Genomic DNA, 27,554 nt, shown 5'->3' on the forward strand with positions numbered 1-27,554 from the left:
AAGAGCAATGAGGGCAGCGCCGCCTGCCGGCGAGAAAACCCGCGCACGAGAACGCCATGCGAGACTGCGCCAAGGCGCGCTATTGCACACGCGCACCGCCCCGGGCCCGCCCGCGCGCTCGCGCGGTACGGAGAGCGCATGAGCATACCTTGGGGGAGGAGCTCAGGACAAGGTCGTCCTGCCCTTCACCTATCCGGCCTATCCGGCCGTCTCTCCTTGGTGTCTTAAACTACATTTCCCAGAATCCATCCAGGCCCTGGCTTTCCGGTGGCGTCAGCGGAAGCGGTGACTGGCTTAGGCCGGGCCGCACAGAGGCCGGCTTGGTCGCTATGGAGGAGATAGGTATCCTGGTGGAGAAAGCTCAGGTCCGGTGGGGCCTGGCTCGCGGGGGGAGGGCGAAGCCGACCTCAGTGGGATGTTGAGCGACTTCGGGGATCCAGGCCTGGGTTTGAGTGTTTTCGGAGGTCTCAGTGGAGAGCTTCGTGCCGTCCCGAGGCCTGGGCTGTGGCTGAGTGATGTTGGGAGGGCAGTAGGGCTGGGGAAACGAGTGACGTTAGAGGTTCTTTGGGACTGAATGATTTCGAGGTTTAGCTGGGAATGCCGTGACATCGGAGACCCGGCGGCACTGGGGATGGGTCGGTAGTGAGTGATGTATGGGATTCGGCCGTGGGGCCGAATGATATCTGAGGCTGGGCTGGGGAGCTGACTGACATTCGGGGCTTAGCTGGTGTTGGAGGGCCGAGTAATGTATGTGGTCTGGCCGAGTGATGTTTGGGGACTACCTGGGAGCTGGATGACATAAGGGCCTAGTGTGAGTTGGAGTTCTGTGACATGAGGGGTCTTCGGGAGGTAATTGACTAATGCCCGGACTGTATGAAGGCATGGTGACTTTAACAGTCAACTGAGAGAGCCATGTGATATTAGGAACCTGTTGTGGGGGGCTGGAGGGCATTGGGGTCTGGTAAGGAGTTGATCAGACATGTAGGCCCTAGATGGGAGTTGGGTGACATTGCAGACATGTTACAAGTGGCATATGATGCCAGAAGATCTGTTTGGAAGGCTGTTTGACCGAGGGGCCTGTGAGGAGTTGGGTGACTTCAGGAACCTGTTTAGGGGACTGAGAGGTTTCCAGGATCTATTTAGGGAGCTGAATGATGTCGGGAGCCTATTAGGGGCCAACTGACTTCATGGTGAAGTGGGAGGGGGGCTCTAGATTCTTTCATAAGGGGACCTTCTTCTTCCAACCTGAGTTTCCCTCCATGGTCTAGGATGAGATCCCAGCCCTGTCTGTGTCACGGCCCCAGACTGGCCTGTCCTTCCTGGGGCCTGAGCCTGAGGACCTGGAGGACCTGTACAGCCGCTACAAGGTACATTCAAACCCAATCCGGACCCTGCACAGGGCCCAGCATCCCATACTTCCCCCACCTTCCACTGCTCCTTGGCTCAGCAAGGCCTGGAGCCATCCCCTACCTCTTCCCTCTCTGCTCACAGAAGCTGCAGCAAGAGCTGGAGTTCCTGGAGGTGCAGGAGGAGTACATCAAGGATGAGCAAAAGAACCTGAAGAAGGAATTCCTCCACGCCCAGGAGGAGGTGAAGCGAATCCAGAGCATCCCACTGGTTATTGGGCAGTTTCTGGAGGCTGTGGATCAGAATACAGCCATCGTGGGCTCCACCACAGGTGCGTGGGGGTTGTTTACTCATCTGTTCATTCAACAGCTGTTAACTGTTTCCTGCCACGTGCCAGGAACTTACAACGGCAAACGAGGCAAGACAGTGTAATGGTGTTTTTCAGAGTATTTTGAGTCTGATGCAAAAGTAGAAATATATTTTACGTTCTCTCTCTCTCTTTCTTTCTCTACGTGTGTGTGTATAACTCATATAGTAAAAGTCTGACCAAACGATAGTTAGCCACACTATGTGTGACATACTCTAACTAGTTTCCCATTTTGTTCTAGTCTGTTTTGTTTTAAACAACGTTCTGGTCATGACTCTCAAATGATTTCACAACTACTACTGGGTTGGGACCTGCAATTTGAAAGCACAGGTGAAGTGTTAAGAGATTGGGCTCTGGTAAGGACCCAGTATACGGGAGCTGCCGTTATTAACGTGGGTCTAGGCTCTGCCTTCATGATGGGCGTTGTCTCTGCATCTTATCTGTCTTTTCCTGCTTCTGGCCTCTGCTCCTCTGGACCAAGCCATATTCTTATAAAGCTTGCGGGGAAAGGTGTGTGACTGGGCCTGGAATTGGACTGACGGGCTGGCAGTGAGGTAGTGAAGGGAGGGAGGTATCCAAAATGAGGCCTGTGTCTTTGATCTTTAGGACTTAGGGGGACAGTGGCTATCCCTGAGATGGCGACATGGGCAGAAAAGCAGGTTTGCAGGGAGACAGTGAGGGCAGTCTGGGACATCACAGGGAAGTGTCTGGGAGGTCACTGGACAGCCAGGTCTGAAGGTCAGGAGAGAGACTGAGGCCAGAAAGAGATGTGCGTGTCACTACCATAAATGTAGAAGGTGGACTGGGGACGTGAGACTGGAGGCTGGGCGAGCAAGGAGGAGTCTGCTGCAGAGACCTAGATGGGAGAGGATGGTACTGAATCAGTGCAGGGTCCCTGGGCAGGAGGGAAGGGATTAGTCAGAGAGACATTTTAGGAGGCTGGTGGACTGCCATGGTGACTGACGGGCTGTGGAGGGAAGCGGAGGAAAGTCCAGAATGAGGCTTAGGGCTCTTGCTGGTGACTCGGCACCATGGGCCTCCCTGAGACAGAGACCCAGGAGGAGCAGCACAAATGGGGGGAAGATACTGAGAACACGCTGAGACATGGTGAGTGAGACGTGCCGTGGGGATGCCCACGGGCAGGCATTCCAGGAGGCTGCTGGTCACCTGGGGCTGGAGCTCAGGAGTCAGGGACAGACAGGGAAGTTGTGAGTGTGGATGCGGGGGGTGGACTGGAGGAGGCAAGACTAGAAGCCAGGAGGGCCATCTGGGGTCTGAGTGAGATGCTGTCGGCCTGGAGGTCCAGCTGTGAGGTCGGCAGTTTTGAGGTTCTGGCACTTCTCACTTTCCCCTCTCCCTTCTTGTCCTCTTCCCAAAGGCTCCAACTACTATGTGCGCATCCTGAGCACCATCGACCGGGAGCTGCTCAAGCCCAACGCCTCGGTGGCCCTCCACAAGCACAGCAACGCCCTGGTGGACGTGCTGCCTCCTGAGGCCGACAGCAGCATCATGATGCTCACCTCAGGTGAGGGGGCGCCCAGGGCCAGGGAGGCCTGAGGGGACCCTGCGGGCCCGGCTGGGAGCCCCAGCTCTGCTCTCCCACCAGATCAGAAGCCAGACGTGATGTACGCGGACATCGGGGGCATGGACATCCAGAAGCAGGAGGTGCGGGAGGCCGTGGAGCTCCCCCTAACGCACTTTGAGCTCTACAAGCAGGTGAGGAGCTGGAGCTGGCAGGGAAGGGAGAGGCTGCCCCCACCATGTCTCCGGCTGGTGAGGGACTCCCCGGCTCACGCTCTTCTCCGCCTCTGTGCTTCAGATCGGCATCGACCCTCCCCGAGGCGTCCTCATGTATGGCCCGCCCGGCTGCGGGAAGACCATGTTGGCAAAGGCTGTGGCTCATCACACGACAGGTGAGCCGCTTGGCCCCTCCCCCAAGCTCTGACCTTCTGGGCTCTTCCAACCTTGCCCTCAGCTCTCTCATCCTCCCCAGGAAGTAGCGTGGCACAGCGATTAAGAACATGGGCACTAGGGTCAAAGACCCAGTGTGCGTCTTACTGAGTGGCTGTGCCGTCCTGGGGAGGTGACTTCACTCTCGTGCCTCAACTTCCTCATCTAATAGAACACTCATTTCACAGCATGATTGTGGGGAATTAATGAAATAATGCCATGTTTTTCCTACTAATGGGTCATTACTAATGACCCATTAGTAATTATGAATTCAAATTCATGGGTTGCAACCAGCATTTTAAAAAATGAAACAGAACAGAAAACGTTGGAGTCCACCCCGCATAGTAAGAACTCGTATTGTTTGTGAACACACACAGACATTGTACACAGGTGTGCTGTGGTTGTTTACAGATGTATTTCTTCTTGTAGGTTCTAAACAAAAATGTCTGGAAGTCACTGTATTACTGTTTGTAAAGCCTAAGGACAGGACTCAGCTCATCTTAAAATCTTAATATATCTAAGCCAGGGAGCAGTAGAGGGCAGTGGGTAAGCAGCGTGTTTTCTGGGCCAGACTGCCTGTGTTTGAAATCTGGCCCCCCTACAACTACTTATATAAGTTAGTACTACTTACGTAAGTTAGTTTATGTAACTACTTGGCAAGTTAGCCTTTCTGTGCCTCTATTTCTTAATTTTCTGGATTATTCAGAGGATTAAATCAATATAAAGCTTCTAAAACCATACCTGGCACGTAGTAAGTGGACAGTAAATGTTAGCCATTGTCATCATCATTCATTGAACTTCTGCTCTCCCAGGTGCTGGGATATAGGGGTGAGTCAGACCTGTCCCCTGCATTGGAGAGTCTCCCAGTGTGGCTGAAAAAAAGGAAAATAAACACTTAGAACTCAGTCAGTTAATATTTATTGAGCACCTAATATGTACCAAGCTGTGTTCTAGGTGCGGAAGACACGGCAGTGAACAGAACAAAGTCTCCCTTCCTCGTAAAGGTGATGTCTTAGTTGAGGAAGCACTAACAGATGAATGAGGAGATTATATGTCATGTGGTGCTAATGCCTGAAGAAAACAACTAAGGGGCAGGGGATGGGGAATAACGGGCTGCAGCTTTATGTGCCGGGACTGGCGGTGGTCAGGGAAGACTATTCCGAGGTGACATTTACATAAAGACCTAGAAGAAGCCTTGAGGGAGTGAGTCATGTCGACGTCTGGGGGAGGGAGTGTGTCAGGCTGAGGGACTCGGGTGCAAAGGCCTTGAGACAGGTGTGTGCTTAGTGTTCTAGGAACAGTGAGGAGGCCCCAGTAGTTGCACCAAGTGAGCAAGGGGGTTATGGTTGGAGGTGAGCTTGGGTGGGAACGGTCTGCAGAGTAGCAAATGCTCCAAGGAAGCAAGGAAGGTGGTGGGATAGCCCTAAAGGAGGGTTGTCAATCCATTCTGCGTAGGCTCTTAGGTAGGGGTCCCCAGAAGAGAGGTGTGAGGAGCCTGTCAGGCACACAGCTGGGAGAAGGAATAGCATTTGCGAAGGCCAGGGGGTGGGAAAGAACTCATTTAGGGAGTTGTGAGTAGTGGTGAGTAGACCGTGACTAAACTCCACAAGGGCAGGGAACTTGTGCATTTGTCCTTTTTTGTGTTTCCAGTGCCCGCCCAGTAGCTGAATTGTGGTAGGTGCTCAGAAAATAACTGTTGAATGGCTGGCTGAAGGAGGGGCTGTGCAGGTCCAGGTATCAGAATGGGCGTGAATATAAATAGTCTTAGTGCTAACCTAAGAGATTTCGACTGTTGTCCTGAGATCAGGGTGGTTTTAGACAGGCAGGGTTCAATAGAAATACAGTTGCCCCTCGAACAACAGAGGCTTGAAGTTCGAGGGTCCACTTATACCCAGATTTTTTTCACATGAGGCATGGTTGGATGAATCCGCAGAGGCAGAACTGCAGATCTGGAGGGCCAGCTGTAAAGTTATACACAGATTTTATGCACAGAGGGTCAGCACCCCTAAACCCTGTGTTGTTCAAGGGTCAACTGTATAATGAAACTACATATATAATTTAAATTTTTAAGTACTCATTTTTTAAACAAGTTAAAAGAAGTAGGTGAACTTCGTCTAAAATATGTTTTTTTATTTAACCAGTATACTCAAAAATATTATTTTAACATGCAGCAGATACAAAACTTGAGTTTTTTCTATAATTTTTTATTGTAGTAAAATATATATAGCATAAAATTTACCATTTTAACCACTATATAAATATACAGTTTATAAGTGGCATTAAGTGGATTCACAGTGTTGTACAGCCATCACCACTATCCACTTCTGAGACTTGTTCATCATCCAAACTGTAACTCCATACCCATTAAACAATCATTCCCTATTTCTCCCTCCCCGCAGCCCCTGATAACCTCTATTCTACTTTCAGTCTCTATGAATTTTCCAGTTCTGGGCACCTCATATACATGGATGAATCATACAGTATTTGTCTTTTTGTGACTGGCTTATTTCCCTTAGCATAATGTCTTTGGGGCTTACCCATGTTGAAACATGTGCCAGAATTTATTTCCTTTTGAAGGCCAAATAATATTCCAAATAATATTCTATTGTATGTATATAGCACACTTTATCTATTCACTTGTTGATGGACATTTATTGAGATATTTTACTTTTTTTGTACTGTCTTTTGAAGTCTGGTGTGTATTTCACATTTACAGCACATCTCATTTTGGACCAGCCACATTTCGGTTGCTCAGTAGCCACTTGCGGCCAGTGGCCACCACATTAGAGAGGGACAGGGCTGCAACTTGCACAACTCCTAGTTTATGACCAGATCTACATAATGGACTTTGTGTCTCCTTTCTCTGTGGTGGCTGGAAGGAGTGTCCTGGAGGTTGCTCCATGCAACACAAAGCCACATCCAGTCACTAACAAGTTAAACTCTAAGAAAAGGTGGAAAGGAGTGGCAAGCCCAGAGCAAACCTGTCTTTAACCCCATTGCCACTTGTTGATTATGTCAGAATACGTATTCCTGGTTCCTGACTCTTGCATGATATTCAAAAGTGGGTCCTTTGAGCTCTTGGTGAGGCAGCATGATGCCTGTGTATGGAAAACCTGTTTTCTTACTGATTTTTCAAGCACTCCGGAAATTCACATTTTTTGGTATGTTGGATTCCATGAATGTCTCTAGCTCTACTTTGTCGGTATGTTGAAGCACAGACACATTTTTTTTTAATACCCTGATTTTTAAATGTTGGGCCAAAAATTGGCACATCTGGAGGCAGGATTCATGATTTGGGCTGCTGGGTCTCTGTGGGGTACAAGCTGGTCCTCCTGGCTGGATCTGGGACCCAGCCCAGGTCATGAGAGAATGACCTGGCTACTTGGAGTGGGTATCCAAAGAAAGAGATGTCCTCAAGGAATTCTCAGTTTCAGTTAAAGTATTATGGGGCCCTACAGGTGTCCCATTCTCATCTAACCCCTGTCATCCTGCCATCAGCTGCATTCATCCGAGTTGTGGGCTCAGAGTTTGTACAGAAGTACCTGGGTGAGGGCCCTCGCATGGTCCGGGATGTGTTCCGCCTGGCCAAGGAGAACGCACCTGCCATCATCTTCATAGATGAGATTGATGCCATTGCAACCAAGAGATTCGATGCCCAGACAGGGGGTGAGTGATGCCCAAACAGGGCCTGGGGTCTATTTTTTTTTAAATGAATTTATTTTTTTGGCTGTGTTGGGTCTTCGTCGCTGCGTGTGGGCTTTCTCTAGCTGCGGCGAGCAGGGGCTACTCCTCGTTGCGGTGCCCAGGCTTCTCATTGCAGAGGCTTCTCTTGCTGCAGAGCACTGGTTCTAGGCGCACAGGCTTCAGTAGTTGCAGCGTGTGGGCTCAGTAGTTGTGACTCACAGGCCTTAGAGTGCAGGCTCAGTTGTGGCGCACGGGCTTAGTTGCTCCGCGGCACGTGGGATCTTCCTGGACTGGGGCTTGAACCCGTGTCCTCTGCACTGGCAGGCGGATTATTAACCACTGCGCCACCAGGGAAGTCCCAGGGCCTGGGGTCTTAGGCAGGCTTGTCATGCGGGATGCCCTGGACTGACCGTGTTATATACTATCCAGCTGACAGGGAGGTTCAGAGAATCCTGCTGGAGCTACTGAATCAAATGGATGGATTTGACCAGAACGTCAATGTCAAGGTTTGGGGTTCAGGATGGGCAAGGGGAGGTGTGGTTGTGGGAATCAGGGAAGGATGGAGGCTGGCATGTGAGGAGATAGGTATTGCGACAGGATGGAGAGTATAGTGGGGACAGAGGTCTGAGCTGGCCTGTCCCCAATGCTAGGTGATCATGGCCACAAACAGAGCAGATACCCTGGATCCTGCTCTGCTGCGGCCGGGACGCCTTGACCGTAAAATTGAATTTCCACTCCCTGACCGCCGCCAGAAGAGATTGATTTTCTCCACTATCACCAGCAAGATGAACCTCTCTGAGGAGGTTGACTTGGAAGATTGTATCCTGCTCTAGAAGCGAGGGGAGGGTCACCATTGAGAATGGGGATTAGATCTCCACCCCTGCCATCACCACCACCCAGATTGTGCAGGTGGGAGACCAAGGTCTGGGGAGGGGGATGGTGACAAAGACAGCCCAAGAACGACTTCTAGCTCCAGGCATTCACCCAGTCATGCATGGAATGGTTTCCTTAACTCACCTGCCATAGATGTGGCCCGACCAGATAAGATTTCAGGAGCTGATATCAACTCCATCTGTCAGGAGGTGAGTGATGGTTTCTCTCTAGATTGGGCAGGGGGTCTGTGAAGACCCTCCACTCTGCCGCAGTCCTGTCCATCATTGCCTCCCTGGGTCTTAGGCTGCGTCTGTCTCTTCCTGCACCATCACTAGGGGCGGGGAGTGCAGGGAGTAGATTTTAACTCTCATCCCTCAACAGAGCGGCATGTTGGCTGTCCGAGAGAACCGCTACATTGTTCTGGCCAAGGACTTCGAGAAAGCGTACAAGACAGTCATCAAGAAGGACGAACAGGAGCATGAGTTTTACAAGTGACCCCTCTACCCACACCACAGGGGCCGGGGGATTCTCTCACTTCCCCAACCTCTGTCCCCAAAGCTAGTTCTGTTTTTTCTTTACCCAGGATTGATTTATTCAATAAACTAACAAGATCAAATCTGTTTAATTTCTTCTTACAAGTGTAACTCCTTTGGAGAAGCTGGGCCTTGAATAGGATCCTCTGTGCCCCTCCTGCTCTCCTGACATATGAGCAGTTGAGGTACATGGTCTGGGTTACAGCTTGAGAGAGAAGTAAAGAATTCAAACTAAATGACCAGAAGTTTGGGGAAAAGGATGGAAAATTAGCAGACTGCAGCCCCTGACCAGAAAATAAAGTCTCTATCCATCTTCCCACCCACATTTCCTACAGGTGGTAGACCATTCGAGTCTCGGGCAATTCCTGCCTTCTTCACACTCAGGGGGAGTATCAAGGACACAGAGACCACCCATTAGAGTCCCCCAGAGCAGGGATGAGGGGCCAGCGGGGAGGTTGGATGCCTGGGTTCTGTGAATGTCTCTGGCTCTTCATGCCATCTTGTTGGGGCACAGATGCGTTTGGTAGGACCAATTCTCACTTTCTCTTGAAATCTGTTTAAACACCTCTCCCTCTGGGGAGTCTTCTCTGATGCCCCAAGAAGGGAAGTCACCCTTCCCCTACACTGCCCTGGCGTCGTGCACATGCTGTGCTTTGCACTCCTTACATCTCCAAGTGCTTGCCTCCTCCAGACTGGCACCTCTTGTAGCGTAGTCAGGGATTGTAGCTTGATCACAATTCAAGGCCCAGCACCCACACATGGTAGATATTCAGTTCATGTTCCTTGAACAAAAGTATGAATGTCACTATATATTTGGGAGTGAGATGGGAAGAAGGTATAAGGAAAAATAGTTGAGGAATCACAGGTCCTTGAAGAGACGGGGGTGATTCTGCTAGATAAGCATGGCATGTTGAGCAGAGAAGTTAATTCTTCCTCTCTTCTGGCACCTCACTAAAACAAAAGTAAGGTGTAAATTCACATGGACACAGGAAGAGAGAGGAGATGGCAGCAACACAATTTTGGAAAGAGGCAGATACCTGCTCATTGATGTAGCAGACCTGAGGAAACTTGAACCTGAACTCAAGGGAAGCCCAGAAACAGTCATTTTCCCCTTTCAGAAACCAGAGGTGCCAGGTTCTGAAGGTGAGGCCTGGAAACAGGAGGACTACCTGAAAGGCTGTATAAAAACCAGAACTGATACACTGATTATGCAGGAAACAAATGAGCTGTTGTTACTCCAGGCCCTGTGGCCCTTCCCCAGCCTGGCTGAAGACCTCAGATTTACTCTGGAAAGGCTGGATCAGCAGTGTCTGGGCTGGTGTGACTGGAGCAAGGATGAGAGCGGGGCCGTGCAGAAGACGAGATTGAGATTAAGTGAGATCCCTGGGCAGGCAATTGAAGGATTCCTTCTGAGGAAACCAAGCAGCATGAGAGAAACAGGAAAGTGGGTTGTTAAGACACCTAAAGTCCTCATCGTTCACATTCAGCAGCGGCTAATATCTAAAACTGATGAGTTTACAAAAGTGTGTAACTTAGATATATGGAAGTAAATTTCAAAAGAAACAAATGAGGATGGGAAGTCCTTGCCTCTTGGAAGTAGACAGGGAAATACAGGGTGAGGGTGCCATGGGAATGCTTTTTGTTTCTAATATACTTTATATATATTTGACCTTTTAAAATAGGTACTTACAAAACGACAGTGACAAAACCATGCGAAAAAAAGGATTTTACAAGTCCTCTTGGAGGAGGGACGGTAAAGGAAGGAAATTGCTGAAGTGACAAAACACATCCTAAACATCAGTGATAAAGGGCAAAGAGATTGGGAAAAGAACAAAGCCATGTACCTAAGAAATGACAGCAGACCAGTGTGAGGCTAAAGCTATAACTGGTAAGAGGTGGTAGCCACTCACATTAGCTGGGAGAAGGGATATTTGGTATATTTTGTGGGTTGCCCAGCAATCTTGTCTGTGCTTAGGCAAAATTATGAAATGGCCTACCATTATTATGGTCTCAGAGTGACCATAATGTTGATGTTCTGTGAGACTATTCATGTGCAACAGGATAACAGGCCCAGCTGTGAGCACCAGGCCAGCTTTCAATACCACTGAGGCCTACCTGTAAGTGTCAGGCCAGTTCCTGGATGTCAGGGGCTGCTTTTTTTTGTTCTCAATTACATGCTACCGCGTTAAGAGGGAAAAACTAAGGCTGGCTTGCTGAACAGCCCAGACACTCGTGCATTTTGGAAGTGGAGTCTTGAAAGCAAGTGTTTTCCTGCCAAGCAAAACACACACCGCTTTTCTCTGTTCTGCTCTGCAAAGACAAGAGGGAAAAAAACCCTTAAATATATGTAAACCTTTTTGTGTATTTGTTTTTAATTGTCTTAATTGTAAAAATAATACACATAAAGGAGCCCAAAATATAAATGTATAATGTAACAACTTATTATAAATAAAACACTTGCGTAACCATCATCCAAGGACCAGGCTGTAGGTTTCCACTGAAAAGGAAATTCCTACACAGCTGCCCATAGGCAGTGATGATCCACTTTGTGACTACGTCTGTAATTACTGCAATGGAGAGTGCACCCCGGATTGATACAGCCAGTTTGGACAAACGTCAATCACTTCCCCAGGTTTCATGTATTCTTTAGTAACATTTCCTTTGAGTACACCCAGCATCAGTAAGCATACCTCAGATGAGACTACCGTGCATGTACTGCTAAGTAGTTAAAAAGGACTCTGTTGATCAAAAATGACTCTGTACCGATGCAGCAACGTGACAAACGTCACCACTGTCTGCACAGACCAGAAGCCATGTCATGATGGCACAGATCACACCACAGCCAACCTAGATGACTCAAACGTGGTCTTCCATGTCAGTCTCAGAGGGAGAGGAGGAGGGCGAAGGAGCATCAGAAGGAGCCAGAAGAAGACAGTGCTCAACGTCCTGATGACTGCATAATTTTTTTTTACTTGTCCTCACAAATTATCCCAAAATATTACGTGGACATTTTGCTTCTTCTTCAGGATCTTAAGGTGTATTTACTGTCTTACGTCATAGGACAGGAGGCTCCAGTGGAACGCTCAGCATGGTGACTCCTCCTGCTGAAGCAGGGACACATCAGGCCAGGCAGACGCTGAACCCAGAGTCCTGCAAGGGGGAGCAAGGTTCTCCCCAAAAGTCAGCCTGGTGACCTCAGTGGCCCAGCACCTGCCTATTTTTATTTTTATACCGATCCATATATATAATTGTGAGTTCATACCATTGCATCTAGTTTCAACCTGCCATCACAAGGTTCATTCTAGTTCTCTCCTTTTCCATATCTGAGGTTCCCCGCTGACAGGGAGAAGCTAGGCTGATCCCAATGCACGTATTGGGTTGGCCAAAAAGTTCGTTCGTAATAGCTTCCAGAGGAACCCGAACGGAATTTTTCGCCAACCCAATGATATATTTATTTAACTTGATCAGAACCCCACCACCTCCACCCCCACCTGCCACTGTATGTAACAAACTCCTATCACCCTGTTGCGCCCTTCCCCATACAGATGCTCTCCTCACCCTACTTGGGTTCTGAGCCTCACCACCTCCTATCCAACCGACATGAATGTCTCCAACACCCCAATCTGGGCTCCGACACCCAATGCTGGGCAGTACCCATACCCACATGCCCTTTTCACCCTGCTCAGGCTCTGAAATCCCGTACAGGGCATTCCTCCTGTGTGGACGCCCTCCTTATCCTGCTCAGGTTGACACTCCCATGCTGGACCATTCCGCCACCTGGAACGCTCCCTAGTAAGCCCTGTCACCCTCCACCAAGCCACCAGCTGCATGCACACCCTCCTCATCCTGCTCAGGCGCAAAGACCCTGCTCTAAGCCCATCTGATGGCTTTAGGACTGAATTGCTCAGGAAGGGAAGGGAAGAGGAAGAGCAAAATGTGTTAGCATCTGACTAATTGCGGGCTCACTACACTATGGCATGCTGCCTTTCCAAGCATAAAGCTATTCCCTCAGCCCAAGATTCTCAAATGTATCTGCCATGAGACCTCTAACAGCACAGAAGACTGGAAAGAATTCCTTCATATTTAAAAAAAATTACTATGATTTACATTTTTCTCTAGGAAAAAATTCATTTGATTCTATACAAAATTGTTTGACAGATACATTACAAATCTTCGGTCCAAATCTTGAAATACAGCTGATGCTGCAAGAAGATGCACCATATTCTTTTTATAATAGGCCTGTGGCTGCACACGATCACACACACCCAGTCGCGAGGCCACTGGCACCCGTGACGTTCTACACGCAGATCCTCAGATTCACACAGCCTCGCTGCACTCGCCACTCAACCACCCCGGTCACACAGCGACCCGCACACCCACCCCATCACACACACATCACCCACAGTCCAGCAGAGGCGGTCTCCCACCGCGCCTGCTCAGTCACGAATCACACTCCAGGCTACTTTCTGTGGCCTCCCTCCTGTCAGGTGCCGCTACAGGCACACACCGTCTCGCACCCAAAGAATTACACACACGCAGAAACACAGCTCACCCTCAGCCAGAGGCGGGGTCGGCCCCGCAACCCTCACGGCGTCGCGCGCGTGAAGACAGGTGCACACACACAGACACACGCTCATGAGGCCGGGTACAAAGGGCCACACGCCTGTGAACCATGCGAGGGGACTACCCCGAGGGAAGAATCTGACAGAATCCGCCTCGCACGTGCTCGGCCTCAAGACGGCACCCACGGACGCACTCGGGGGTCAAGACTCTGGAGGTCCGTCGAGGCTCGCACAGCCTGGACAGGTCCCCGCTGTGAGCTCTCTCAGCTTACCTCGCGAGGGCGCGGGCCCCCGACTCCGGGACTGAAGTCGCCCGGTCCTGAGCGTGCCTGCGCCTGCGCACTCAGAGCCCAGCCTACCGGCTTCCGGCTGTGGACTACATTTCCCAGAAACCCCAGGGGGTGGTGTAAACTTCCACCCGGAGGGCCCCTAGCCGTGCGTGCTGGGTTTTTCAGCCACCGCGGGTGAGTTAGTCGAAACGTGGGGAGAAGTTGGTGCTAGGTGAGGCGGAGCAGGACTCGTCTGGGGTAGGGAAAGGGATGGAGCTGTAGCCCAGAGTGAGGAGCCCAGGGCGCATCGTGCCCGCAGCCTCAGGCCTGTATTGGAATGAGGAGAAGAGAGGGGGGGGATTGTGTGACTAATTGTGACAGGCTGTGTGTGTGTGTGTGTGTGCGCGCGCGCCCACGAGCTTTCCAGAACCAAGTTGGGCCTCCTGTCGGTGGGCGCGGTTGTCATTCTGATACTGGTGCTTGGCTCAGTGGTGTGTGTGACTGACCCACGCTCCTGCTGCTTTCCCCTTCCTTCCCACACAGCCCGGGTGTCTGTACAGACTTTCCCAAGAGGGAAGTCAAATATTGAACCCTAGAATGAAGATTCCCAGAAAGCAAGAAGACACAGTCCTGGGCTTGGGATGGGACTTTTAGAGCTAAAAGTGTCTCCAAGACAAACTCCTAGCTCGAAATGGTGGGAGGGGTTCCTACTTGGAGGCGCTGTGGGTGCTGCTACATTTTTCAGAACCACAGCTTTCCCATATCTCTGATTCTAGGAATCGGCTGTGATTTCAAAGACGGGTTCCAGCCTCCCTGTCTCACCTGGTCATATGTGTGAGGTCGGAGCTGATGTGGCCCTGGAGGGGACCTCTCCGTCTCTCTGTGCTCTAAGAAAGGCCTGAAGAAGGTCTCATGATTTCCTTCTTCCCCAGTCCTGCCATTCTCCCCCAAGAAGTATCCTGAGCAGGAGGGGACAATTGTTGTTGCACATCTAAAAGTACAGATCAGGTGAGTTTCTACTTCCTCTTTGTTCATAAATGCATCTTTGTTTTTAGTACATGGAAGCATTTGCTTTTCTTTTCATGAAATGTCCAGTGGCCTATTCTAGGCCTTCCTTCCCAATGAATGAGGGGCCGTGCAGGTGGCCCTCTCTCACTCACTTTTTATAATAGTAAGAAATATATATCCTGGAGTCTAAAGTTAAATCTTCGTTTTATTGAGATTAATATTTAAGTGGAATCACATCATTGATCTTCTGCAGAACCTAAGTTTAAAAGTAAGGCAAGATCAGAGGTAGTCTGACTGGTGTCAGTAAGTAAATGACACGGGCATCTGTTTTTTAAGGTGTTTAGGAGCAGGAATGTGAATGGAAGTCTGAGCGTGGAAATCTGTATCATCATGCTCAAGGGTTTCTTCCAAGGAATCAATGGGTTGAGATTTATGTTTATAAAGAGTTTGTCAAAAGAAAAAAAATGTACATATGAGTAAAGTAATATTCATTGTGATGAACGATAATTCTCAAATTTTAAATTTTATATGAATGTCATTTACTATTATTGGAATTCAGAGACATTTTACAAGGGTTATATCCAAAGCGATATTTCAGTTGATTATTCAGTGGAGAAAGAGAAAAAGAACCAAACACTGTTCTGTCTGCTTTGCCCAAATTTTCTTATTTAGTCTGCAGATGCCCCTCACCTGACATGTCCATTCAGAGGAGAATTTTGTCAGTAAAAAGTTCTTATTGTATTGAAGAAGAATGTTCAAGAATTGGTAGGCTTTATTATAATGGTCACACTGATTCCCTTACTCTTCCCACACATGTCAAACAGATTTGCTTCCAAGAATTTTCAAATATTTAAAAATTGGATATAGATTTATTGTATACTTAAGATTATGGAATTAATGCTCATTTTTTGCAAAAAGAATCAGTTATTCAATTATATTACATGAGGGACTTATAAAAAAGAAAGTTAAATAGTCCCAGCACCACTATTAATACTTTGGGGAGGTTTTTTTTTTTTTATACTATGCTTTTTGAATTTTATTTTGGAACATCTCATTCAGATCAAAGTGACAACAAAACTTGTAGTAATAAACAACAAAAATTCCATGAGGAGTGATTTGTTGAGCCAGATTTATTTAGAATTCTACTAGAAGTCTTTTCTTAGATAATGACATTCTTAGTTCTCCCTTAGCCAATTGTAGTGAGTTCCAAAATATTTAGATCCCAGCTAGTAGAATTGAAGTTTTGAACCCAAACTCATCATTTCTTTTTTTAAACTTTTTATTTTATACTGGAGTATAGTTGATTAACAATGTGTTAGTTTCAGGTGTACAGCAAAGTGATTCAGTTATACATATACATGTATCTGTTCTTTTTCAAATTCTTTTTGGGGAGGTTCATTTTAGCAAAATTTTTTTCTCTCCAGCTGTATGTGTGTGTGTGTGTGTGTGTGTGTGTGTGTGTGTGCACAGAATAGAAATTATTCTAATTGAACATTCAAAGGACACAGACTCCCCAACTCCTATTTAGAAAAAGTAATTCTACCATAGGTTTCTTATACCTCCATGATTATAGAAAGAAGAGGAAAGTGCCAATGAACCCCTCTAGTTTGACAAACCTTCCAAGTATTTACACCTCCAGACTTATGCCTTTTAGGGTTATATAAATCAATTCAGAGTAACTATTATGGCACAATTTATCAAATAAGATAACCTTCAGATTACACTTGTTTTAGATTTTTAAAGTTGCTTTCACAGGACTTAGCAATACCCTCTCCAGTCCAAGTATCTTTTTTTTTTTTTCCAAGTATCTTTTAATGCAAATAACATTTTAGAAGACAGATTTATAATAGTAGAAAACAGAATAAGATGGTAGTAACTATAAATATTCATGTAAATCTTTACACAGGACAGGAGAGTAAGATTGAACCTCTTACTAACGTTCTCCATTTAATACCTTATTAGGATCTTTACTTTAGCTTTATGTTGAAGAATGGTGTCTCTTCTTTGGTAGCTGCAGGGACGAGGAGAGATTTGGTTAGCACCTCCAAGCCTTGCCTCTAAAATATTTAAAATGTCATTATAAAAAAGAGTGGGCCTGAGACTCAAATTTTACTATAAAAAAAGAAAGTAGAAAATAATTTTGTCTAATAACAATACTATCTAACTTTTATTTAGTGATTATTTGTATTAAGTGGTGTCTATGTAATATCCCAACCTTCATGACAACTGTAGGAGGTAGGTGCTATTCTTATCCCTGGTTTATCAATACACTAACTGAAAAGTTGGTAGTTGTCAGACTAGGGCTCACATTCTGGAAGTCTGACAACAGAGTCTGTATTTATGAATGACATTATAATCCCTCCCTTCATTTTACATACTTTTTTGTTTTGTTTTGTTTTTTGGCCGCACTGTGCTGTTTGCGGAATCTTAGTTCCCTGACCAGGGATTGAACCTGGGCCCTCGGCAGTGAAAGCGCAGAGTCCCAACCACTGGACCGCCAGGGAATTCCCTATAATTCTTTAATTTGCCTGTATCAGTCAGTAATTCATCATGAATGTCTTTCTCCAACATTAATAAGGCCTAGTGTACCATCATAACTGACCATAAGTTATGTAACCTGTTGCCTCCTGGAGCTATTTATTTTTCTAACAGTTGGTTACTCTGAGTTGTTATATGATAAACATCTTGTGCATGTATCTTAGTGTGCTAAGAAAAACTGCCAAAAATGGAATTTTGGTCAAATAACAGACATAAAGGCTCACAGTATGCTGAATCTCATGATAGTAGTTAGAGGAATACACGCACTGAAACATAGTTACTATCCCTTAAGTTTCTTGTTATACAGCAAATAATATAAAATCAGAGTAGACAGAATAAGCATGAGATAGGAGGTAATAAAGCCACTAGAGAAATTCAGGTCACATGCCTTGGGAATTCATAGGAAGGAGATATTATATCTCTAGCAACCTCTGTCAGGTTTTGACCAAATTATTCTGAGTTCAGAGGAACTCTACGGTAAAAAATGGAATTTAGGCTGTAGGATTCATACCAGCTCTGTCCAGTAGAACTTTCTGTGGTGATGGATATATTCTGTATTTACATTCTCCAAATGGTAGCTACTAGCCACATGAAGCTATCGAGCACATGAAATGTGGCTGGTGCAACTGAGACACTGAACTTTTATTTAATTTTACTTAATTTAAAATTTTGATTCGATTTAAATAGCCATATGTGGCTATCATGTTGGATCGCACAACTTCAAAACTTACAGTTTTTTTTTCAAATGATGTTAGATTCAAAGTGACACTAGTGGAACAGCTACAGATCAACATCATCAGCAATTGGGGTGAACTAGAGACCCTTCTGCTAGAGTGCCTGGTCTGGCTTCATGCAGGAGGCCGCTGCTCTGTGTCTACACTTGTGCAGCTGGTTCCTTGTGGTATAGGAAGGGTTTGGCTTCGTCCAAGCTCCCTCTTATCTCCCCTGATTTGTATTTGGGGCACTGTGGGGTGGAAGTGGAAAGAAGGCAAAACAGGATCGTATTAACTTAAGTCATTTTGGGATTTCTTTGAGACACGCCTGGTCTCAAAGCTTCCTCTTCCTCCCCCAGTCCTGGCTTCTCTGGACTCTGTGCTTTTCGAGTGGAGGAAGCCCAAAGAGGAGAACCAGTTCTTGCGGTTCTACAACCATGGCCCATGTAAGTTCACGTTTATCCTCCTTGAGATGCTGTGGTTTTGAATTCATGTAATCATTTTTATTATCCTGAGACTTCCTTCCTAAGACAACCTGATTGCTGAAGCTGCACCCAGTTGCTCTGATCACAGTGAAGGATGGTGTCATACAGCCTAGTGGCCTCCTCCTTTGCCCCTCTTCTCTCTTTGCCCCTCTTCTCTCTCACCTGTGTTCACCTATTCATCACCTCTCCAAGTGCCCAGTCTCTCTCAGGAGCATTGATGGAGCAGTGATGGATGAAGTTGCTTGAGGGAGATATTTGAACTTCCCTTGTTAGACTCATGATTCTATGACACAGAGATGATGGTCCATTAGACTCCACAGACCTGAGTTTTACAGGCTGATAAGATGGAATTTAGTGTTGAGTGTTCTGCATGTGATGAGATCCCATACCCTGAGAAACTTATAGGGCTAGATTGGAGTGTGACTGAGGCCTGCACGTGGGGATATCAGGGATCTATCCAGGGGGTCCCCAGAGGGATGAATAACAGGACAAAAGTCAATTTTGTGGTTGAGGAGGCTGTGCTGGTCTCTAGTGACATCAGTGTCATTGTGGATCATCCTACATCAGCATCCTCCAGCTCAGAATCAAGACAAGTGTTCCTGAGGGATGGTGGCAGCAGGTAGGAAGACCCTCCAGATCCCTAATGGGGAATGAAGAAAGGCTAATGAGACTGGAGAAGACCTTAGACATCTTGTCCAAAACAAATGCCTAAATATGACAGAAGGATTAGTCTGATATATCCACAAGATGGATGATTAGCCAGCCGGTAAATAAATTAACTAAAGAGTTTGTCATTTGTTATAACAAGGAAAAAGGCTTATGACATTTTCTTGCATAATGATGAACCTGAGTTTTAAGGAAATCAAATGTCAATCGCGTCCTATTTTCTAAGATAGAGATTTTAGAGTACTTTTGGGGAAAAACAATTCATTACTTCATTTTTTTTTTTTAATTCCTTAAAAAAAAAATTCCTTGAAGGGAAAAGAGAAAGGAACTCACATTTCTTCAGAACTTAAATGGCAGGCACGTGATAGGCAGTGTGCTTATTTATAGGATTTCATTTCATTGGGAACCTTTGACTATTTTATTCATTCATTCATCCCATGGTATACAGAACATTCTGTTTGTACCAACTGTATTCTTTAAAAGCTTATAGGCACTCCACTTTAGAAATCACTGATTTTCTTATTCTTCCCTACATATCACGGGCTTTAACCTCAGTTTACTGCTTGCTATATCATTGCCTCTTTCTTGCAAAGCAGTTTTCCATCTTGAAAATACATTTAAAACGTTGTTTATGATACATCGGTCTGTCATTTCAGATGTCCTTGTCATTCAGGGACGTGGCCATAGACCTCTCCCAGGAGGAATGGGAGTGCCTGGACCCTGTTCAGAGGGCCTTGTACAGGGATGTGATGTTGGAGAACTACAGCAACTTGGTCTCATTGGGTAAGGATATCTGTGCAAATAACTGACAATCTGTTTTCTGGAATATCAGTTTTCTCCATTGTTGAATTTCAGAGCTCTGTTTTAAGACACCAGCTGAATGTCTGCCCCCTATTTTGAAAGAAATGGTTTGAGCATTATTGGGTTGGAAATAGGCACTTGGTTAAGCATCATCATCTCCATCCTGCAGTGACCTTCTCTCTTCCCTCTGGCCCTTCCTATAATTGCCTGTTTTTCTAAATTAGTCCTAGATTTGAGTCCCAAGACATTTTCAGAGAAGCCAGGTGTCATATAATGGGTATGCCCAGAATTCCTGTAGCTGCTCTGTGTTCATGTCTGACTCACTTGAAAAGAGATTAGCTAGTCTCAGGGTTTTGTGTTTTTGTGATCAGATGAACCTCTACATTTTATATAGTGGTGAACTGGGTTAACAATATCCATTTAAAATTCAAGCAAACATATCCCATCTGAGAAAAGATGTATTCTCTTCAACCTACTTTGTGCTTGAAAATTCTAGTCTGTGAATTTTGCATTTTCTATTGAAAGAATTCTGAGGAAGAACTTGGAAGTGTTTTAGGAAACAGTATTTTTCTTTTACGTAAAAAAATAATAAGAACAACAACAAAAATAATACTACATGTTAGGCATCCTTGCAAGCCCTTACATATATTAATTCATTTAATTCTCACAAGAGCCCTATGAAGTAGGTAATATTAGGCCCATTTACATTGATAAAAGCATAATACACGGAAGCAATAACAGCTGGTGGGTGACAGAGGATCTGAACCCAGACCATAGGGCTCCAGAGTCTGTATCCTCAACCCCTCTCTATACTGCCTTTAAAAGCAGAGCAGACCTTTTCCCTCCCCTATCTGGCCTCTTTAGTCCTATGACCATGAGTCCATGTAAATGTCAATATTCTTCAATGGCCTTTTTTCATTTTATCAAATACTATTTTGACCTACAATTTAATATAAATGTAACCAAGTCTAAATTAAGTCATTTTGAACTTACGGTTTTTTGTTTGTTTGTTCTAAATCATGTGGCGTTTCTTTCCTGTGAGCAGGATGTTCCTCTCCGAAGCCAGACGTGATTACTTTATTGGAGCAAGAGAGAGAGCCCTGGACGGTAATGAGAGAAGGAACAAGAAGCTGGTATACAGGTCAGTGATGGCAAATCAGGCGAGGGGGATGCCGTCACAAGTTATAGCCCTTTGGGTCAGGGAGAGGCATGGCCCTAAGATGTTGTTTGGAAAGCTCCTTTCAAAGGCCCAAGGCCTGTGGGGAAAAGGCCTGAAATCTGGGAAAACATTCAAATCCTCTCAACACGAGCTCCCATATATAGGACTTGTTCTATAGATTTTGATTCCGCTTGTCTGGGTCGGTGCCTGAAGAGCAGTATATGTAAGGAACTCCCCTACATCCATCCTAAGTAGGAGGACCACTGACTTAACTTGTTCCTCTAATCACTTATTTTACCCTCTTTTAGAGTCACATCATTAAGTCTTTTGCCTTCTTTCAAATTGCATTACAATTTAGAGTTCTTTAAATCAGGATCCAGCAAACTTAGGCCCAGGGGCCAAACAGTTCACCATCTGCTTTTGTATGGCTCACAGGCTAAAACTGGTTTTTACATTTTTAGTGGTTGAAAAAAATCAGAAGAAGGATATTTTGTGAAACATAAAAATTTTTGAAATTCAAATTTCAGTATCCGTAAATAAAGTGGTACTATAGTATACCTACACTTGTTCAATTACATACTGTCTATGGCTGCCTTTGAGCTATAAGAGCAGAGCTGAATAATTGCGACAAAGACATGCCCTACAAAGCCTAAAATTTTTACTCTCTGGCTCTTTACAGAAAAAGTTTGCAGACCCCTGCTCTAAACCTTTTCATCTAATGTGTATTGTTTTTAGTTTGTCTTTTATTTCGACTATGAGATTCAATCCCTTATTCTACCCCAACATAGAAAAATCACATCACAGCATTTGTTTCCTTCTTGGTTTTTGTTTTTTTTTTTTCAGATTTGGAGTCTAAGTATGTCACCAAGAAGTTATTTCCAGAAAAGGATATTTGTGAAATATATCTGTTTCAGTTGCAGAGAGTGGACAAAAGTAAAACTTACATCCATGAGGATACCATTTTCAGAAATGATTTGCAGTGTAAACATGAGTTTGAGAGACAAGAAGGACATCAAATGAGATGTGCTAGTCAAATGATAATCCAAAAACATATACCTCTTCTTCTGCATCAGAAAATTCATGCTAGAGAGAAATCATATGAATGTAAGGAATGTAAGAAGGCTTTTAGACAACAGTCATACCTTATTCAACATCTGAGAATTCATACTGGTGAGAGACCCTATAAATGTAAGGAATGTGGGAAAGCCTTTTGTCGTGTAGGGGACCTTAGAGTACATCAGACAATTCATGGTGGGGAGAGACCCTATGAATGTAACAATTGTGGAAAGACCTTTAGGCTTCATTATCATCTTACTGAACATCAGAGAATACATTCTGGTGTGAAACCCTATGAGTGTAATGAATGTGGGAAGGCCTTTAGCCGTGTTCGAGACCTTAGAGTACATCAGACAATTCATGCTGGGGAGAGACCTTATGAATGTAAAGAATGTGGGAAGGCCTTTAGACTTCACTATCAGCTCACTGAACATCAAAGAATTCATACTGGTGAGAGGCCTTATGAATGTAAGATTTGTGGAAAGACCTTTAGGGTACAACGACATATTAGTCAACACCAGAAAATTCATACTGGTGTAAAACCCTATAAATGTAATGACTGTGGGAAGGCCTTCAGTCATGGCTCATACCTAGTTCAACATCAGAAAATTCATACTGGTGACAAACCCTATGTATGTAAAGAATGTGGTAAGTCCTTTAGTTTTCATGCAGAACTTACTCGACATCATAGAATTCATACTGGTGAGAAACCCTATGAATGTAAAGAATGTGGAAAAGCCTTTCGTCTCCAAACAGAACTTACTAGGCATTGTAGAATTCATACTGGAGAGAAACCCTATGAATGTAAGGAATGTGGGAAGGCCTTTATTTGCGGCTATCAACTTACTTTACATCTGAGGGTTCATACTGGTGAGATTCCCTATGAATGTAAGGAATGTGGGAAAACCTTCAGTAGTCGCTATCATCTTACTCAACATTACAGAATTCATACTGGTGAGAAACCCTATGGATGTAAAGAATGTGGAAAGGCCTTTCGTCTTCAAGCAGAACTTACCAGACATCACAGAATTCATACTTGTGAAAAACCCTATGAATGTAAGGAATGTGGGAAGGCCTTTATTCGTAGCAATCAACTTATTTCACACCAGCGAATTCACACCAATGAGAACACCTATGAGTGCAAGGAATGTGGGAAGATTTTTAGTCGTCGCTACAATCTTACTCAACATTATAAAATTCATACTGGTGAAAAACCCTATGTATGTAAAGAATGTGGAAAGGCCTTTCGCTTTCAGACAGAACTTACTCAGCATCACAGAATTCATACTGGTGAAAAACCCTATAAATGTAAGGAATGTGGGAAAGCCTTTATTCGTAGCAATCATCTTACTCAACATCACAGAATTCATACTGGTGAGAAACCCTACGAGTGTAAAGAATGTGGAAAGACCTTTAGTCGGCACTATCATCTTACTCAACATCACAGAATCCACACTGGTGAGAAACCCTACATATGTAATGAATGTGGGGATGCTTTTATTTGTAGTTACCAACTTACCTTACATCAAAGAATTCACACTGGTGAGATTCCGTATGAATGTAAGGAATGTGGAAAGACCTTTAGTCGCCGATATCATCTTACTCAACATTTTAGACTTCATACTGGTGAGAAACCTTATGGGTGTAAAGAATGTGGGGATGCCTTTCGTCTTCAGGCAGAACTTACTCGACATCACACAATTCATACTGGTGAGAAACCCTATAAGTGTAAAGAATGTGGGAAGGCCTTTAGTGTTAAGTCAGAACTTACACGACATCACAGAATTCATACTGGTGAGAAACCCTATAAATGTAAAGAATGTGGGAAAGCCTTTATTCGTAGTGATCAACTCACTTTACATCAGAGAAATCATATTAGTGAGGAACCCCCATTCATAATGTAAAGAGGATACAGTGGCCTTTAGAAAATGCCTTTTATAACAACAGAATTCATAATTGATTTAAGAAAGTTTTTACTTGTTAGGGAACATATGGGAATCCCTTTTGCTTCATGCTCAAAACTTAACAGCAGTAGATTTATACTATATATATTGATTTAAAGAGTTGAAAAATTACAGCATCACCCAGCCTTGGTTAACTTTAGAGAATGATACTGCTGCAGTACATCTCAAACCAAGATAAAGTGTACCCCTTCCCCCCTCAAAATTGTTGTTGACCAATACTTTTACAAGATACAATGAAATTAGATTACCAGATACATGAAATTGAAAGAAAAACATACAAAGTGAAAGCCCCCAAGTTTTTATTATTGGACTTAACAGACAAATTAGCTCTGTCATTTTTCTGTAAATGTCTCTAAATATTTGCTCTCGGTGTCTGTACCTTACTCATTGCAGAACAGAAGCAAACAACCTGTGGACCAGCATCAGTACATGGACCACACTTTATATAGCATTGTAACAGAAAGTAATTCTGTTAATGTAACAGATGTGGGAAAAGACTTCAGCCATAGCAAATCTTCACTATAGTTCTCATAATTCCACCCCTGCCTGTGTAGTATTGGCAAGACACTACTCCCCTCTGTGCTTTATTTTATTTTATTCTATTTTACTTTAATTTTTTTTGTGCCTCAGTTTTAAAGTGGTGATTATAGTACCTACCTAATAGTACTTTTGTAAGGATGAAATGTTAATAAAAAACAAAACCTTTAGAAGAGCATTGTTCAATAAATATTATTTTATTATTAGTGATATTAGTAAGATCATGTGAAAGGAAGACCCTGTGAATATAAAGAGTTTGTAAAAACTGTCCACTACCTTTCATTTTGTTTACTTAAATTAATAATTAATTATGGATAAAGTTTAGTAAAATAAACTTCCACTTCTAAAATTCAGAAGTCATTTCTGAAAACTAATGTGAGAAAGAAATCTCTAGAGTTGATGGATATGGAGATTATGAGAGAAAGCTTTTGAAGAATCAGGGAGAGCTGTAATGCTTTTTCTTTTATAATCCATAAAGCAGACATGTTACAGTCTTCTTTTTCTGCCCCAAATTCATGATAAATTAGAAACTAACAATGAAAAGGCCACTGTCCATTTGGAAAAAAAAGAATAGTACAGGGAACACTGGTATGCCCTCTCTAGATTCAGTGATTGTTAAAACGTTGTCATATTTGGTTTGCTTCTGTATAATTTTTGACATTTTTTGCTGTGGCATTTAAGTATAAATATAGACATTATAACATTTCACCTCTCTGTATATATCATGTAACTCCTAAGAATAAAGGCTGCCTCCTACTTAATCACTATATAACTTCACACCGAAGGAGAGTAACAGCAGTACCATATCCGTAATATTACAGATAGATAAGCAGTGCCTTAACCCAACATATCTAAAAGAATGTCTCTGGGAACAGTAGTATTTAATGGTACTTGAAAAATGTTCTGTGGTCACAGATACTTATGAACTTCTAAATACTAAATCCATTCTAAGAAAAAAATGCTAATTATCATGCTAGCAAAGGACTTAAGAGGCCTACAAAAAGAAAATTTGCTTAACTTAGTTTATCTTACTGTATCTTAAACTTTACTAAGGAAGTCCCATTCACAATACCTAATTTCTTTGGGATGTGAACCCACACTGACAAGGCTGCCATAACTGAAAAACAGTGACCCTAAAGATGGACACTCCAGATAACCATGGCAGATGCTTAGCTATGTTGAGAAAGGAAATGCATGATGTATTTCTCTGCTGCTCACATCTCTTCCTCTGCAGTCAGTTGCTTGCCCTCTGAATGTAGGGCTGATACTTTCTACAAAATTAAAAACCCATTTGGTTTAGTTTTTTATATGAACATACCATGACATATTTAAACCTTCTCTTCTTTTTTAGTGTTTAACAATTTTTCACTATTTCAGATATACTTCAGTGAATATCCTTGTCTGTGACCATTGGTTTCTGTGAGCTGGAATTTCTTTAATTGTACACATGTGGAAGTAGAACTGCTCATACATTATATATTCTTTCAGTTATGTTAGATATTGCTACATTGATCATAGGTCACATACACTTCCAATTCTATTAGATATTGCCAAATTGTTCTCTTAGACTCCTATCAAATTGAGTATTCCTACAGCCTTATGTTAGGTATAAGTTTTAATAAATATTTTCATAAATTTCAATTTCAGTTGCACATTTTTTCAAACATGTTTCTTGGCCAATCATTATTCCTTTACTTTGAATTTCCAATTCTTGACTTTCTCCATTATTATTGTTCTGTTGTTTGTTTGTTTTCTAATTGACTGGAATGGCATTCTGGATAGTTCATTTGCAATTATTTTCTCCTACCTTAATTATAGCATTAGTTACGTATCTACTGAACATTCATTCTATTTTTATGAGACAGATTTCTAGGTTATAAATTGTATAATCTGTATAATAAGTTTTATTTATTATTTTCTAATATTTATGTTTATTACTTTTCTTTTTGCGATAAACTCTTCAGAACAAAATTGAATATTATGGTGATAGCAGTCATCAATTTCTCTGAATTTAATGGAAATTTCCCAACATTTAATCATTTACCATAATGTTCACTCTATTTGGAGATAAATTCTCTTTGTTGCCTCTAAATAATATCCTTCAATATTTGTAGGGGACCAGAAGAGACCTACTTTGGTAGTGATTGCTGAATTTTGTCCAAGACCATTTTGTTATTTATTGGTATAATCTTATGTTTTCTCACCTTAAATTTATTGATGTATTGATTTGTTTTTATTAGTTCCTTGATATAAATTTATTGATGCATTGATTTGTTTTTATTTAAAATTGAATTTTAAACAATTCTGGTCATATACCTTGATTTTTGTCATACTGCTGAAGTACATTTGGTAATATCTTACTTAGAATTTTTCCATCTATAATCATATGTGAGGCAGTATTATCGTTTCCTTTTTCTTTGATAAGATTTTAGAATTCAAATTAACTGTTCTTTAAAAATTAGAAACAACTTGTCTCTAGAATATGCTGAATTTTGTTTTCTGTTTTTTGGCCATGCCAATTGGCATGTGGGATCTTAGTTCCCTGACCAGGGATTGAACCTGCACTCCCTGCAGTGGAAGTGCAGCATCTTAATCACTGGACCGCCAGGGAAGTCCCTGTTGAATTTTTATATATTGACTATGTATTTGATATCCTTGCTATAAATTCACTTAGTTCTAGAAGGTTTTATTTTATTTTTTATAAATTAGAGTTTTCTATAAACACAATCAAGACACATTTCAATACAAAGATAATTCCTTTTTCATTTTCATTTCCTTTTATGTCCTTCAATTGCCTTATTGTACAGGCAAGGACAGTGTTGAAGAAGCACTCAGAATGGACCTTGTTTCTGACCTTAGGGAAAAAGCATTCAATATTTTATCATAAAGTGTTATGTTAGCTGTTCATTTCCATAGATATCCTTACCAGATTGTGAAAGTTTTTTTCATTACTAACTTACTGAGAGCTTTATCATGAACAGTGTTTAATTTTGTCAAATACATAAAAAGCAACTATCGACATGATCTTTTGGTGTCCCTCCA

General features: G+C 43.6%; 2 protein-coding genes across 4 annotated transcripts; both read left to right on the forward strand.

The window, feature by feature from the left end:
- The first annotated feature begins 225 nt into the window (after positions 1 to 225).
- PSMC4 (proteasome 26S subunit, ATPase 4) lies at positions 226 to 8,841 on the forward strand. The gene is made up of 11 exons (XM_007179970.3): positions 226 to 365; positions 1,269 to 1,367; positions 1,492 to 1,678; positions 3,093 to 3,239; positions 3,321 to 3,430; positions 3,534 to 3,627; positions 7,163 to 7,330; positions 7,778 to 7,854; positions 7,999 to 8,167; positions 8,375 to 8,430; positions 8,603 to 8,841. Exons 1-11 carry the CDS (start codon positions 330 to 332, stop codon positions 8,714 to 8,716), a joined length of 1,257 nt encoding a protein of 418 aa, XP_007180032.1. The 5' UTR covers positions 226 to 329; the 3' UTR covers positions 8,717 to 8,841.
- A 4,869-nt stretch (positions 8,842 to 13,710) lies between these two features.
- Positions 13,711 to 27,536, forward strand: LOC103006580 (zinc finger protein 546). Of its 3 annotated transcripts, none has more exons than XM_007179971.3 (6): positions 13,711 to 13,780; positions 14,362 to 14,593; positions 18,204 to 18,290; positions 19,652 to 19,778; positions 20,842 to 20,937; positions 21,799 to 27,536. In XM_007179971.3, exons 3-6 carry the CDS (start codon positions 18,282 to 18,284, stop codon positions 23,913 to 23,915), a joined length of 2,349 nt encoding a protein of 782 aa, XP_007180033.3. In that variant the 5' UTR covers positions 13,711 to 13,780; positions 14,362 to 14,593; positions 18,204 to 18,281; the 3' UTR covers positions 23,916 to 27,536. The 3 variants fall into 3 exon arrangements, with proteins under 3 accessions (XP_007180033.3, XP_057390753.1, XP_057390752.1); XM_057534769.1 differs by lacking the exon at positions 13,711 to 13,780 and adding an exon at positions 13,789 to 13,817; XM_057534770.1 differs by lacking the exon at positions 18,204 to 18,290.
- The last annotated feature ends 18 nt before the right edge of the window (positions 27,537 to 27,554 follow it).

The sequence above is a fragment of the Balaenoptera acutorostrata genome, chromosome 19, assembly GCF_949987535.1.
Source record: "Balaenoptera acutorostrata chromosome 19, mBalAcu1.1, whole genome shotgun sequence".
In the NCBI taxonomy this organism is placed as follows: domain Eukaryota; kingdom Metazoa; phylum Chordata; class Mammalia; order Artiodactyla; family Balaenopteridae; genus Balaenoptera; species Balaenoptera acutorostrata.

Bases quoted from the DNA above. Each gene is read 5' to 3' on its own strand.
- LOC103006580 (XM_007179971.3), top strand. The intron at 19,779-20,841 runs GTAAGGATATCT...TCCTGTGAGCAG, and splicing joins CAGCAACTTGGTCTCATTGG to GATGTTCCTCTCCGAAGCCA. The intron at 20,938-21,798 runs GTCAGTGATGGC...TTTTTTTTTCAG, and splicing joins AACAAGAAGCTGGTATACAG to ATTTGGAGTCTAAGTATGTC.
- PSMC4 (XM_007179970.3), top strand. From the start codon at position 330: ATGGAGGAGATAGGTATCCTGGTGGAGAAAGCTCAG. The intron at 3,431-3,533 runs GTGAGGAGCTGG...TCTGTGCTTCAG, and splicing joins ACTTTGAGCTCTACAAGCAG to ATCGGCATCGACCCTCCCCG. The intron at 7,331-7,777 runs GTGAGTGATGCC...TATACTATCCAG, and splicing joins ATTCGATGCCCAGACAGGGG to CTGACAGGGAGGTTCAGAGA.